This window comes from Balaenoptera physalus (genome assembly GCF_965194825.1).
Source record: "Balaenoptera physalus genome assembly, chromosome: 14".
In the NCBI taxonomy this organism is placed as follows: domain Eukaryota; kingdom Metazoa; phylum Chordata; class Mammalia; order Artiodactyla; family Balaenopteridae; genus Balaenoptera; species Balaenoptera physalus.
Window position 1 is genome coordinate 75,832,038 of NC_138893.1, and position 15,951 is coordinate 75,847,988.

General features: G+C 38.2%; 1 protein-coding gene across 10 annotated transcripts in view; it reads right to left on the reverse strand.

The window, feature by feature from the left end:
• Positions 1-4,617: 4,617 nt before the first annotated feature.
• NRG3 (neuregulin 3) overlaps positions 4,618-15,951 on the reverse strand; it is a 1,082,617-nt gene continuing 1,071,283 nt past the window's right edge. For 4 of the 10 annotated variants that reach the window (XM_082425703.1, XM_082425704.1, XM_082425701.1 and 1 more), the window contains 3 exons: positions 12,557-12,730; positions 6,746-6,817; positions 4,618-6,501 (listed from right to left, as the gene is read on the reverse strand). In XM_082425703.1, the coding sequence (XP_082281829.1) occupies positions 5,994-6,501; positions 6,746-6,817; positions 12,557-12,730 (754 nt within the window). In that variant the 3' untranslated portion in view covers positions 4,618-5,993. The remainder of the gene's footprint in view (positions 6,502-6,745; positions 6,818-12,556; positions 12,731-15,951) is intronic. The other 6 variants (XM_082425705.1, XM_082425702.1, XM_082425700.1 and 3 more) reach the window with 3 other exon arrangements.

Below are 15,951 nucleotides of genomic sequence, written 5' to 3' on the forward strand. Positions count from 1 at the left end.
TTAAGGTAAGTTTTCCATTCTTCCATTTGTTTCAGTTTGAACAAATGTATCTATTCTCTAGACTTTTATTGGTAAAGATAAAATTCAAAAGCAGACTATATAGAACAAACCTTAAAGATAATCACTATATTTTTTTTGCTGTAGGCATTTCCCAGGAAACATATCTGAATTCAAGGTCTTCCATGTCATAAGAGTTTGGAGTGTCACATACTTGGGTGACCTGTAAAGGAAAAATCTAAGGAAAAGGAGTACAACATTGAGTTTTAACACACCATGTATACTGTGCTGTGCGTGTGTGTGTGATTGTCTAAGCCCTTACATTTAAATTTATTTCAGAAAGAAAAGTATCAATGTAAAGTGTAACAAGGCTGTGTGAGTGGTTTATCAGACATCTAAATATATTAAAAACAAGTTAAGAAAATGTGGATTTTTTTCCCTTCTATTTCAATTTTGTGAACAACTATATGGAATCCGTATAACTTTAAAAACCAACACAATTTAAAGAGATGTACTGTTTTTGATTCAGGTTTTCAACATTCTGTGTTGTTTTATTAAATACTTAGGAATTCAGATGTTGACCTCAATGAAGATAAATTATAGATGGGAGAATTAATGCTACTCAGGATGCTGCTGGAAGAGCCAACAGATACTAATTTGTTAAAAACAGCAATTACAACCAAAATTAAGTAAGTAACCTCTGCATTTTTTTGGTCTATTGTGTCCCCCAAAGACAGGATTATTTCCAACTATAATGTGAATAGTGCCTCCAGAGAATATATTCACTATTAATTGGAGAGTTTATGTTAAGAAGTTTGAGATGCAGATAATTGAAAATATCAGTAAATATCCTGTGTATCCAATGAGAGTGTGTCATGGCTTCTGTGAGAGGAGAACAGCTTCAAGCTCTCATGCCTTCTCTGCAGAACCCTTTGCTCTGGCTTCAATAAAAGTTCACAGTTTAAAGTTTCTTAAAAAAAAAAAATCTGTGGCAAATACTGACTCAAAAATCTGGGGCAAATTTTGATGCTCAAGCTTTGAAATTAGATATTTTCTTGGCCATCCCTTCTTCTTTATTACCTGGCCTAGGTAAATTTACTTTAACAACAGTCACAAAAAGGATCCTGTCTATTTCTCCATGGAAATTAAATGGAATATTATAAATGTAAGTCATTCACAGGTTGATATACAGATTCCAATAATTTTGAAGTCTTACAGCCATTATCTTTCCGAAGGGTTATGTTACTGGATGACAAATAATGAGGCAAAGTCTGAGTTGGAATGATTGGCTAACATTCCATCCAATTTGAAAGGGAAATCAGAGATGAACTAGATCATCCTCCTTGTTTGACAGATGGGGTCATGGAGCTACTATTATGTATACTTAAATTAGAAGCTTTCACAAAGACAACTTCCAATATAAAGATTTTCAATTCATTTCCAACAATAAGAATTATTTGCTATCGCATCATTAATTCTTTCATAGGCAACAATACGCATGCAATCAATACAGGTTTTTATGACAAAAAGTTATCAAAGTACCAGAGGCCTAGTACTTTTAAGTCTCTGCTAGTATTTTCACATCTTCACTGGGTATCCAACATTAACGCGGTTTCCCCACCACCATTCTGCCCTCACCACAACTCCTTACTAGAGTTCAGTGGGCACGAGAAGTCAAAGACACCTTTTTAGGCCCCTTTGAGAGATCTAATGGTAAATTTGTAAAAAAATATATTTGAAATTATACACTATAGGGACAGTAATCATATATACCCATAGTTTAATCTTCATTTCTAAGAGAGAATCTAGCAGACATTCTACTCCAGGGTCTTTTGAATTTTCCAACCCAAGGATATTTCTGCTTACCTTAGAAAGAGAAAAAACTAGAAAATGCCTGTATTACCTAAACATTGCCAAGTTGGCTGATTTCTAAATGATTTTATTTCGTTGGCATTCCATGAGGCAATCACTTTAATATTTGTCAAATGAAGCAAAAATAAAGCCACCAAAATAATCAAACACCTAAATGTAATATACATATATATTTTATATATACTTATATATGTATGTATGCGTGTGTGTGTGTAGTCACAGTAGGAAACAGATTATTATGAGAGAACGATGTTGATCTTAAGGAATGAATTTCTTCCTTTACCCTCACTATTTCTTTAAAAGGGAAAGAAAGAATAAAAGAGAAGAGATAAAGCTTATTTAAAGGCCTCATTTCCCATGACATATTGGGATGCATTTAAAATTGAGAACAGCCCAGAAACATTGTGCTGGTCTTTCTTGGATGAAGACTGAATTTCTGTAGACTAAAGTACAAACAGAGTACAGACATGCTGTCATTGAATACACTGTACTGAATCTATACAATTGAATAATAATTTAAAAAGTATTCTTTATATATAAAATGTTTCCTGGATACCAAAAGCTCAAATAAAAACCCCACCCCTCCTGCTGTGTTCCTAGGTATACTGTATACTCATTTGGGAAATGTTTCATAGCACTTGTCTAAGGGCAATATTTTCTGGTTTACAGGGCTGGAATCAAAGGAGTCACCACCATCCCCCCTCACTTAGGGAGTCATGGTTTCCTATAGCACCATACTGCAAGGTAAGTGTGAGTGACGACTGCATACATCAAGCTATTCTGGTGGAGATCTGGTTATTGAGAGCTTTAGCCGTAGTCGCCAAAAGCCCCACTCAAATTGTAGCTGTCAGTCAATTCATAAGCCAGTGATCATTCTCTGGAAATCTGCTTGGCCCTTCTGTTCTCTTTTTGGTAGGTCTGATATGTTATGATCAAAACAGGTTAATTGTGGAGTCCTGAAAATAGCACTGTTTCTCCTCCAGAGGACCTTGCTATTGCTGCTTGGAAATAATGTAAAGCATTGGAGATTTGATCTATCTACAAATATTTAGTCCTTCACCCATAGCAAGGTAGATATTGGACAAGAGTGTGAAACATAGAGCACTTAATATGCATACAAAAATCAGAGAATTTAGATGCCAATTCTCCAACATAATGTCCACTATTTCTCATTAGCATAAAATTGTTCATATATTTTGAACAACAGCATTCTATAGAAGTCACTGGCAAATCAGAATAACACACACTTTCTAAAAAAAGACATCAGAAGATGATGCAGAGTGAAAAATAATGAGTGACATTCATTCTCCAGTAAATAATGAATATGCAACTAACTTAATTACCAAATCTCCAAATACATATTCACATAACAAATACAGGGAAAATGAAGCAAAATCAAGTGTCTTGTAGAAATAAACACTTCTCTGTAGGCACGTGAGCTTGAAGGACAAGGTATCGATGTCTCCAGGTGTTGGCCACGTTAGATCAACTTTGAAAGTCTTGATGCTATCAGCACTTGTCTGCTGGTGCCCAAAGGAGGTGCTTTTTGAGTGTGGACCCTTTTCACAGGAAAGCTTCATATTCCAAAAGGAGACAAATGACCACTGAAAGTGACCATTAATAATTGTTCTTTACAGAGGATTTTTGTCTCCACTATCAGTTTGGACATAACTTTATCTCTAAACTTTACATCGGGCCTCCAGTGGATGTGTGTAACTTTCATACATTTTAGAATGCATAAGGCTGTTTATAATCACATAATATATAGCTCTACTTTAAAAAAAACAAATAAGGGGTTGGATCAGGACTTAAGTTTGATTGACAACCTTCGATCTCCTTAGAGCAAAAGATATATTAATATAACTGCAGTGAAAGATGTTAAAAAAGAAATAACTGCAGTGAGTCACAAAATATACAAACTCCTAATTAGGTGGATTCTGTATGAATCCAGTTAGATATTAAACAGGTAGCATTTTAGTGAAAAACCCAAGACAAGGTTGACTTGGGAGGACTTCCAGTGAATGTTTGATAATTGTGATAAATTTCAACACAATAGCATATCGAATATGCAAATTATGGGGTTTTTATACACCAGTTAATTAAAACCATTTTTCTAAAATTGTCCCAAAGATATATTTCTAAATGAGAATTTAGATAATTGAGACATTAAAAAGTTGTAATAATCTTTTTTAAGAGTCTAGTATTACCTCTATATTCAAAACAAAGGAACAATAGTGGGACAACTAATGAACACCACGAAGCTTTTGTTAAATATAAAATGCATTTCTACCAAAATGTTTTCAACATTTGAGACTTTTGAATTTCCTCTAAACAGTGTTGATAAGAACACAATGTTCTTTATTTTCCCTGTATGGCATTATGTCTATTATTTATGTCTATTATCAAAGAAAGAATGTTCTCAGAGAGCAATTTGCAATGTATTTTAAACAGAAACAGCTTAACCTTAAATAAGAATTGTATATATTCAATATTTGATTCAGAAATAGTTAGTTACATTCCTTTTCAGTGGAATGTGAGTCTTCCACAGGAAGTTTTAATCAAGGTTTTCCCAAACTTCTTCAGTAAAAGAAATCTTTTATATGCTTTCAAATACTATGCCTTTTTATTTAAAACAGTGTAAACATAACACCACCACCAATAATTGGAAAAAGACTGGTTATGTGAACACTAATTTCCTTGAATGCCCCATGAAAATAAGGGTAAATAAAACAGACAAATCTTCAGAAGTTTCAGTTCACCTTAGCAGTGGTAAAAATATTGCTTTATTCCAAATGAACATACAACACAATTTACTGTTCTTTGGGGGGGCTTCCTGTGAACTGAATAGTCTGGGCTTTGTGATTTCAACAATTTATTCTTTCCATATTAACCACAGAAGCCAATATCTTGGTCCACGCGTAGTAGACTTGCTACAAAAAGTAATGAGGAAAATGAGAAAACAAAGGGTAACTAACTATCAATTTGATCATTGGCTTGTATAAATAATTTAAGTACGCATGATTCAAAATACACATCCCCAACTCGCCTTGTGATACTGATATCATTAAAGAGCCAATAGCTGTTCCTCTCAAAAATATTCACATCAGAAAATAGTCTAGACATTGTCAAGAGTTTTATAGGACCCCACCATGCACGTGACCTTGATTTACTAACTGAACTTTATACTTAATGGAAAAATTTAAAGCGAACAGATCTAAGAGGGAAATTTTTTCTGAATATTAGATTCCCTGATGTTTCAGAACAAATTTTAGCAAGCTTAACGCACACACATGCACACACATACGCACAAGGAACATATGTGCATACAGCATACCGGTGCTCAAGTGAGCAAGCCCAGACACACACGCACACAGGAACACACACTGAGAAATGCTCCTTTGGAGCCCCTAAACGATCTCAAACGAAAACATTTCTATTAGCTATTAGCATGATTTTAGTGACACGACAGTGTGATGTTTTTGTCTCTTTTTCTGTAATAATTTCTTACCTCCCTCTGAGATTCTGTGCCTTCAAATTTCAGAGGAAGCTGGCACGTAAGAGTGGCTAAGATTGCCCCATGACTCCCTCTGTCTCCTGCCCCTCTCCTTCCAGAGTCTTTGTGCCGTTCTTCAAAAAGTAAATAGAAAACACTACATTCGTTGACGTGACATAACCTGTGATGAGGCTGTCGAGTGAATAGGAATTTAGGGATTGGCAAGCCCAATGGCAAGGGCCACCTGCTCACTGGCATGTCCACCCTTGGGATACACCTCTTCTCTTTGAAACAGGGTAACTGCCAGCACTTTTTTATGAGGTCACTGGCACTGTTGGGGCTGAGGGTCTGAATTGCCCACAGCTACTAAGAGCCAAAGAGGACAGTGTCGGGACTAAATAAAATTGTATTCAGAATTCTACCCAAAAGCTTTAGTGGTAAGCTTTATCCCTCCTGAAACGTTTCTTTCCCTTTAAAAAAATATTTTGTTAAAAAACACTATGAGGGCGATAGACTATTTGGTTTCTTCTAAGTAGATGCTCTTAAATTAATGCATATAAATAATTTGTATTTAATCTCCTCTCTTTCCTGTTGAGCAAAGCATAGAACGCACAGATTCTTACATCTCAGGTCACTTGGTCAACGCAGGGTCTCTTTGTATTTCATTTCTTAAGACAAATTGGGCCTCTCGTTCTGATTTGGCTGTGGAACTCAGGGGGAGAAAGGCTGTGTTTTCACTCGCACTGTCCTCGGTTTCTACGCTGGCCAGTTCGTAGTCTTCTGACCGCCTGGCACCAGTCAGAATTCGGATCTGCTCCTGGACAGTTTCTAGCAATATTTTCACTTCTTGTTGTTCTGCTACAAGACAATCGCTGACTGGAATACTCACATTGACAATATCAGCAGAGTAGGAGTTTTTGCACCATTTGATGCTTTTGACTTCAGAAATCCCTGGCATTTGCATGCAGGTTTCCTCTAGACCCACTGAGGGGATGATGGGCACGGAACTGGCCCTTGGGGATGAATATCCCATCAGGTCCGTTTGATCCAAGCTATTAAAATAGGAGTTTGTCTCTCTCGAAGGCAGTTGCATATGTATTGATGCATTTTGTTGTGTTGTTAAACCACTGGATGAATACCTGAAAAAGAAACAAAGTGTTACATATTCTGCTTTCTTCCCAGCTTCTTGAGAGCACTATTCAGTCAACAAAGCACTTTCCACATGCACCATCTCACTGAATTCTCACAGCAACCCCATGAGACGGATAACTATGTTCCCAGTTAAACAGAGAAGTTAACTGAAGCTCAGATAGGTGAAGTGACTTGCCCAAGGTCACACAGAAAATAAGTGACAGACTGAGACTCAAACCCAGATCTTCTTACTTTAAGTCCAGGGATCTTTCAACACACCACAGCTGTATAGGCAGGTGGGATATAGTCTTCCTGACCTCTATCCTAGAATACAAAGTAAATGGGGATTGAGCAGGTAAGTGTGGCCCTTCCATAGTGACAAACAGGAAACCCATAACGGCATTACTCCACTCCATCAACCTGACCACCCTCTCAGCCCTGGTTTAGTCCAGTGTAGACTCCTTGTGGCCACCCTAGGTGGAGGCAATCAGGAAGCCCAATATTAAGCAACAAGGTACTACAGTCCTGAGTTTCTCTGCTTCACACTGACCTTAGGGGGACCAAATCCAATTTCCACTGGCACTCTGCTCTTTAGGAACTGCCTCACTGCCAGTTTGCTGAGCCTAAAAGATGGGATGAAAGGCATCCAGTTCCTCTGTCTGCCCAAGATGAACATGAAGTGAGTTCCATAGGGCCTCGACCAAGCTAGTAACGTTCCTCACATGGTTTCTGGAGCCAAGTAAGGTAGTTCATGGGTGCATGGTAATGGCTTGTTGAGAACGCCATCATGCTGTTCCAAGTGGTTTAAATATGCCAGAATCTGGCTGGCCCCCCTCTTGTCTGTTCAGAGCTAGTGAATTTCCATTGCCTCTGAACTTTCCAGTGCCAAAAAGTGAGGCAGGGATATCGTAGGTTCACGGAAATGTAGTTTGGGGACTTGAACAGTAGTATTTATTCTATTTCTCAATTATTTTTCCTCAATTTTAACCTTAAACATTAAAATTTAAGCATAATCTAAACATGTTCATCCTCAGTATAATAAATCTCATTCCCCTTGTCTTACATTATAATGTAAATAGAAATCATGTTTATACATGGAAAGAATAATTGCAATGAAGTGTGTTGCATACTAAATATTAGAAACCTTTATTGTAAAGACAAGATGGGAGCAATTTAGAGATCTGTCTTTCTGCCAGACAGTGTGAAAAGATGGGGAACAAATTTAGGTGTCATTGTGTTCTACCCTCTTACTGAGCCTAGTACGGAGTTGGCAATCAATAAATTTTGATGGAACAGACTCAGGAATACATGAACAGAACTTCAAGGTAAACACTCCCTTGATATCCCAGTTAACAACAAGAGCTAACAAACATTCACATAGAGCTTTCAAGAAGCACTTTCACCTCTAATTATTACCTCCATTGATTTAAAAAAAAAAACTGTGTGGTTTATTTATTACCACGTAATGGATAAATAAACTGGACTAAGGAATACCCAAAGGGCTTGCCCCAAATGACACCTTTGGTAAGCAGCAGAGGAAGAAGTTAAACCCACGTTGTCTTACTTTAATTGTTACTATCAAAGCCAGAAATGAGTAGGCATCTCAAACTTTTTTGAGATGTAAAATCTTTACCTGTGCAAATTATACAGCCACATACAAAGAAAGTCCCTGGGGGACCTCAACGACTTTCTCCTTAGTGTTCTATGACTGAAAAGCTGAACCTAAAGTTTCTGATCATTGAATCAATTTCAACAAGAAGAAAGGGGACAAACTGCAGGCTTTTGTGTTCTTTCCTTAGCACCATTAACGTGTATGAAGATACAGAATGTCTGCTGTCAGATTCACCAATGGCACAGAAATCTAATGAGGATAAAATCGTCTTTCACGTGGATCACCATCAGAGTGTCTCAGTGAGTAGAATCTAACAGGTTGAAATGTGATGGGGATAGTGCCAATTCTTAATACCTGGATCTAAACATTAGTTGTAAAAATGATGGATAAAGGTGTAAATATCTTAGAGGATTCAGTCAATTGTTGACGCTTCAGCAAGTCCACAATGTGACATGATGTTGAAAAAATTAATAGTCTTGTTCAGGCTTCAGAGGCTACAATAGACCTTTGACTAAACAAAGACCCTGAAAGGAGCTACATACCGAACTGCTGGACTACATGCAGGTCAGCAGAAACGGTGCTAACAAGCCTTGCGAACCAACAGATAAGGACGGGAGTAAGTCATGAAGCTTCCTGGGCCTTGGGAATCTGGCCAAATCCTGGGGATCAGTGAACATTCTGAGACTTACGACTACAGATCAGAGCATTTATGATGATAGCCAGAGCTGCATATTTGCACGTAAGCTGCTGATTATCAGCTTGGCATTAAAAGCAGGACTCCTTTGGGTTGCACTCTGAAGTCTCATCCATGGAGTGGACACACCGCCCGGGACCTTCCAACTGGGACTCCAGATTGCTGTTCAAGGGACTTCACAGCATTGCCTGGATCTGGATGGAGGTACTTCCCCAATTTGGTGATTGTAAATACATTTATTTCTTACTATTTTGCTTATCTCTCTGCTATAACTAACCTAATAAGCTTTCTTATTTCTTATTTAATTAAGTGTTGAGTGGTTATTTTGCCAACAAATCCTCCGAACTTGAAACTGAAAGTAAGTCTTTAGGCAAAACACATGACTAAGAAGTAATCAAAGGTAATTCAAGCCAAACTTGGAGCAGTCTTCTACTATGCCTGCCTGCCGACTGAAGGAGTCAACTCACACATCATCTCACAAGCCAGGTATGGGTCACACGCTGGCAACAACTGAAATCTAAAATGCTGCCCTAACATGAAGATGCACTTTAAACAATTAGAACTCTCCAAAAATGTGATTGTGTTTTGGATCAGAGAGGATTTCAAGTCTCACCACCATGACATGCTCTGGAATCTCAGACAAACACAGCAGCCTTACTTTAATTCTCTCATTCATTAAAACCATCAGGTAGCAATACTGATCTAGAGGGACTGCTCTGAGAACTCACTGAAGGAATGCCTTTTCACTCTTCCAGTACAGGCACACTACTAATCCTCGCTTCCTTCCTAGAGTTGCTGTGAGTGTCCTAGCACTGGTCTTTGATTAGGAGGTGATACTACTCTCCAGAAGTTGAAGTGAGAGTTACATTTCTAGGTATGATTCTTGATTAGAAGATACTCAGAGTTCTGTATCCCTTCAGAGTCAACGACTCTGTCACACGTTTGATCCATGAGCTTGTCATTCATTGACTGTAAAACACCAGTTTGGACCAGTTGGACTGCCCTTCCTCCAATCCCTCAACAAAGTAATCACAAGTACATTTCCTCTGTAACTATGTGAGTCAAAGCATCCTTTTAAAGAGGGAAGATTTCAACAATTAGTCATTTGGTTTGATTCCCAGTAATTTGGGGGTCAGGCCAAGAAATCAGTGTTTCCCCAGAGGACGCCAAGACCCAGTTCTTGGTGCATATGGAATTAGAATGAACTGACTAAATTGAAGGAATCTACTTCTCCCTCTGGAGCCATACAATTAGAGATTCCATTTACACATCACCATCCATGACTGTGATTTTTCTTCACATTCCTTTCCTGGTTTAGTGGTTTACTTAGTCAGAAAGGCCGGTATTCAATTCACTTCTTTTACGTGGGCTATCCCACCTTGGGTTAGCCATTTAAATTCTGCTATCTTTAGTGTGTTCATCTGTACGCTTCCTGAAGAATAACTGAATGTAACTTTGTAAAGTTGCTATTTAAGTGAGGTGGATAATCAGTATGGTTCGATCCCTTCTACTTTGAAAGTAGCAATCTAACTTTTGTGATTCCATCTCTTTCTGTCTAGTACACGATTCCATTAGTTTGATTTGCCTGACATAACCCAGTTCACAGCTCTGTGAGCCACTGCCATGGCTGTCACCAATCCACTGATCCGGGGAAAGGCTCTTGAAGAAGCTCCTTTCTACCTGACTCCCTCCTCAAGCTTCACTAAGTCAGGCGCTGGGTTCAAGCTGGGTTGAAGTTAGTGTCAAGGAGAGACATCATATACACCGGGAACCTAACTAGCAGACAGCACCCACATGCTTGATAAACAAGCATCAGATGCCTCTTATAAATTCATTCACCCCCCCCTCCAGGCTAGGGCCAGATTTGAAGAGGGCCTTTAGCTGTGAAATTCTATTACCAATCCCATTTCCAGTCTGGAGAGACGGTCAGTCCCCCAGGAGTGGGTAATAGCTGTTGTCAAGAATTGAGAATGAGATTGCTCCCTGAGACTCATTGTGCTGAGCACACAGTGACTTATACTTAGAGCCACCATTTATCAACATCAGGTGCATATCACATGGGAAAATACAGGTGGCTAGCCAATTGGAGAGAATATTCCAAACCCAATGATGATTGAACCCAAAACAAAACGATAGCCATAACAGTGCCCAACAGAAGAAAGACAGCATGGGCTGGGTTCTCTCTCCACTCACAAAATCTCTAACTTGATTTCACCTCACTCATTCTCACTCCAACGTTCACCCCAGGGGAGAAAGAAACCTAAGTAACAGACATTATTAGTGATTTCAGAAGAAAAGTAATTATGAAACATGATTAATTATAGGCTAAATGCAAGCCCCTTTTCCAGATATAAGGCAAAGAGAAATGCAAACTACTTCTTGACTTACATTATACATTTTGGACAACTTAGCTGTTACGTTGAGTGTGTAAATCTCACTTCAGATCTTACCAAATATATTTTATAGTCTATTTGGAATTGCTTCAAAATTACAAAATCCAGACACGGGCTATTTATTTCCTATCTTCTAGTCTTCCTACAGAAATCTGTTGCTGAGATTCGTCAGACATGGCATTGTTGCATACATATCGCCCAGAAGAAAAGACAAAGGTAAGAGTCTGGGACAGACCTCAAACCTGCTTTGGCTTTTAACTTGCTACAGACAGGATGGAAAAATCACCCAGACCAAAGCAGCAAAGAAACCTAGCCTGGTTGACTCAGAGAGAGAAAAACTAGATGCAACAAGAACCTGGCTTGAGTGAGGAAATGGATTCTTGGAATTTCTGGAGTAAAGCCTGATTGCACTGCTCTTGAAATTAATAAGAATAATGGTTCCTGTGACAATAGCTACAAGTACCCCTTCTCTGTTTCCCATGTGTCAGGTACAAACTCTTGACACATGTAATTTCTTTTTAATCTGCCCAACAACCCTCAGGAAAGCTGGTATTATGTTGTTCAATTTATAGACGAGAAAACGTAAGCTCAGATGATAAAACTTTCTCAAATTCATACAAGTAGTAAGGGGCAAAGATGAGATTTGAAATTCAGTCAGTTTCGATAAGGGCTGCCATATTTGGTTGAACAGCTTGTGTCGGTTAGGTGAGTGGTGGCTAAAATTCATTCTACACTCCACTCACCATGCTATGAGGGCCTGTGTCCGCTGAGAGGAAGGGACACTTTTTACACTGCAAGGATGACCAACAGCCATGGAGTCCAAAGCCAATTTTTCCATCCCTGCACCGTGAATGAAACTAGAGATCTGAGTTTAGCTACTTGTGCCTTGACAATACTCTGTCAACACTGACTGAGACTTGTTCAAGAATGCTCGATGGAGCAGATGCTATATATATGTTACAGGTTATTGTTACGGTATTGTCCACAATAGTGATTAGAGAATTAAGCACTTTTTTCCCCCAAACCTAAGGAACACTTTAGTCGTCCTAAGAAATCTGTTTTTTAAAATCAAAGACCCATTCCCAGTTATTTTAGCAACTGCAATAATAACATAGTGTCTAGATGACTATACACTTACTTTTTTCTTAATGCTATATATCTTTTCCATCTAACATTTCCCTAATATCGATTTCCATTGTATCTGTTTTTTAAAGTTATTCTTTTGTGGAACAAAGGTGGAAGCAAGCATAAATAGCCAAATAATGATGAAATCAGTGAATAAAACCCCAAGGAACATAATAACTCAATTTAAAACTATATCATTCATAACACCTTCCCTAAATTCCATTGCTTTTACGACCTACCCTTGGCAAGGTATCGTATCCTGGTCTGGGATCCTTGATTCCTCGAGTTGCTGATATGCTGGTCCTACGATTCCACCCAGCCTACTTCGGGGTGAGGGGGGTGTCCTTCTGAAGGCATTCCTATGGAGCATACCACTCCTTTGCCCTGGGCTGCAGCAAGAGGAGAGAGTCCTGCTGGTGGAAAGAAAACCAACAAACAAATTGATCATAGCAATAACCTCACAGGTGGCTGCTGAAACTTTTCAAACATTGCATTTCCACCCTAGATCCTCAAAGTTCTAGGTCAGGCTCCATCCATGCCTGTAGGATATCTGTTAGGAGGGATCGAAAGTTGCTGAATCCATTTTATCTTTGGAGAGACTGAGAAGAAAAGAAGTTCCAGTTCCTGTGTTTCTGGCTTTCCAGTCTGGAGCACAATGGACTAAAATAACACCAGCTTTCCAGCCACAGAGGTGCGCTTGAGGAATTCTCCCGTTCCTGATTCCCATCCTCCCTCATTATCCAAGCTACAAAAGTGCCTCTAATAGAAATAAAAATGGCCTTGTTATTAAACACTGCCAAGAAGCCTTAAGGGCTTTATGGGGAAAATTTCACTTGTGTTGGTGGTAGAATAAACAAACCTTATTTTAACTGCCTTTCTCTCCTTAATATATATGTTACTTTTGCAGTTCACTGTCTCAAATTTTTGTAAATCCTGAGAACCTAAATTATTTTTCTTTTGAGTTTGCTTCAACTTTTTTTTTATTGAATGAAAGATTCTTTAAATTCTATAGTGCTTTACAATTTTCAAAAGAAGTTTCACACACATGATTTTATATAATCCCATAATAAACCTTTGAGTTTGCTTTTAATAAACATCTGATTATATATTTCGCTCGACTCATACATCCAAATACCCAAATCACCATGCCAGATGCCATCAAAGGGCAAGGCATAAACGGGATATACCTCAGGTAAGATCCCTACATAGATCACGTTAGACAAAGAACTAGACTCTTTACAGAAATCAATTACTAATTTGATGCATTACTTATTCCATAGCCATTCCTCTCTCCACCCCACCGAATTTACCCTACTACCATGTGAACTCTTCCTGTGCAGACATTCCATGAGATGCCAATAAGGGAACTTAGAATTTTTGTGTTGTTACTCATTTAGCTCTGAAAATAGCAATAAAACCACACACAGAAACAGCAAAAACATTTTCAAAATTTCAATAAAGTTCTAAAGGATCCAGTCCCCCAAATGAATTTTACCCATATTACTACATTATTTGGAGTTCTGTAAGTTTTCCCCCCACAAACATTACTGTTATTTCCACTTAATAAATACAAAACTTCTCAAATATTATTTAAGGTCAGAATTTGAGAACCTGACAAATGAGTGCTAGTAGCCACCTTCCTGGTTTGGGCAAGGCGAAATGATCACACTTTATAACTTCATATTCATCAAGCCCAACATTAACTTCCTGAGTTTGTGCAAACACCAGATCATACCTGGCAACGTTATTACAACTTCATCATAATATTTCTGGGTTGAGTGTATTGAGTCCTAACATGCCTAACAACAAGGGACCTCTAGTTAGGTCACTACACCAATGAGTTTAAGAAGCTCTATAATAACTAATTTGTTTCCCTCCCTTCCAGCTTCTATCTATACCATCCAGTGGCAATTGTGGAGTCCACAGGGTACTCAGGCTTGGATGCTAGAATTAGCTGCATCAGGTCTGTATGATACTGGGGAAAGTACTTGTATATCAGTCAGAGTCCTGGGGGAAAATAGATAGCACTCTATATTGGGTCATTTGGGAAGATTTTGCTATTTACTAAAAAGTGTGTTCACTGTTTGTTTGGAAAAAAAAATACAGGATACTTCTGTACATAAGGGCTGGTAACAATGGGAAACTGTTACCATCCCCGTAACTGAAAGGACAAGGGGAAGGAGCAGTTACCTGATTGAAGAGAGAAAGGGCTTGTAAGAAGAGGACCTCCTGGCTAGTGCCAGGAAGAGGGCTGTAGCTGAGGCAACCAGGCAGGGAGGATGGGAGCAGAAGTGCTAGGACCTCACTGGCCTCTGCCCTTTCATCGCTTGCCTGTGCATCGCAAGAAACCAACAGAAGCCCAAAAGCAAGTGAGCCTGCTGCCCTCTTAGTGCACAAGGCAGGGCAGAAAAAGGTAAAGCCTAGAGATGGGTGGAAGAGATGCAAATAACGGTATTAGCACTTGTTTAGGTATTTTCATAGTATTGCTATGGGGATTAAAGAGGTAAAGTGCTTAGCAGGGAGTCTGGCACTTAGTAGTTGCTCAACAAAGTAAATTCCCCTGCCCAAACTGACAACTCAAAGGCTCATACTAATCACTGAAAACCCTGGACTTATTTCACCTGAAAAAACCTACACATGTGCTGTCTATAAATGAGTTATATTGCCAAAATATAATAAGTACAACATGACATAATAGATTTCTTCTTTACAAAGAAAGAGGGTTTTTTTTTTTTGGACTAAACATGAGAAATAATGGCTTTGAATTAACAGCTTTGTTTCATAAATGAGTTATCCAAATGAGTCATATTTGCAGTGCACAAAAGAAATGAATTATTCATAGTTAGCCAAAATGTCACAACAAAAAAGTCTACCTGTATGAGCTAGTGACCCATCTTAAAAAACAGTTCTAGACCTATTGATCAATCAACTATTCAAGCTTTCTAACCCAGTGGCATTCAGGAAGTTACACAGCAGTTTGCAGGATGTATAAATCAATCAGTGACTAGGTTATCAATCACGAAAACGTTTAAGTCTACTGTATGTTTTACAAAACAAAAGCTATGATATATTGAACTATAATTTACAAAGTTCTAAAAGCACTTTATAAATCAACCCTTGCCTATCTATCAGGACATAATGTATGCCAACAAATACTGCAATGTCATTGAACCAAATAAAAAAGGTCTCTTAGAGACTTCCTTATTTGATCTGTGAGTGATTCCTAGAAACCATAGTAGAAACCAAGTTTAGGAGGAGGTATATCAACAGACAAAAGTAGGGGTAGGGTATTTGCAGGTCAAATACATTAGAAGCTATAATTGCTTAATCTTATCAACTTTAAAACATGTATGACATAATATAGTACTTAATATTATACTTAATTATTTTACTTGACTGAATGGAATACCACTTTAACGTGTATTACAATCAGCAGAGGAAAATGCTCTTTTGGAAAAAAAACGTCTTCAAAAAGGCCAATAATTTTGTACTTAATTCCCTAATTGAAGAACATCCACTACGTCCAGTTAACTGAAGTAATCTTTTCACAGGGAAATATTTGTAAATGCCCCAATTGATATAAACCAAAAATTGTGGTTAATAACTAAAGCAATTATCCAGTAGCCAAACATAT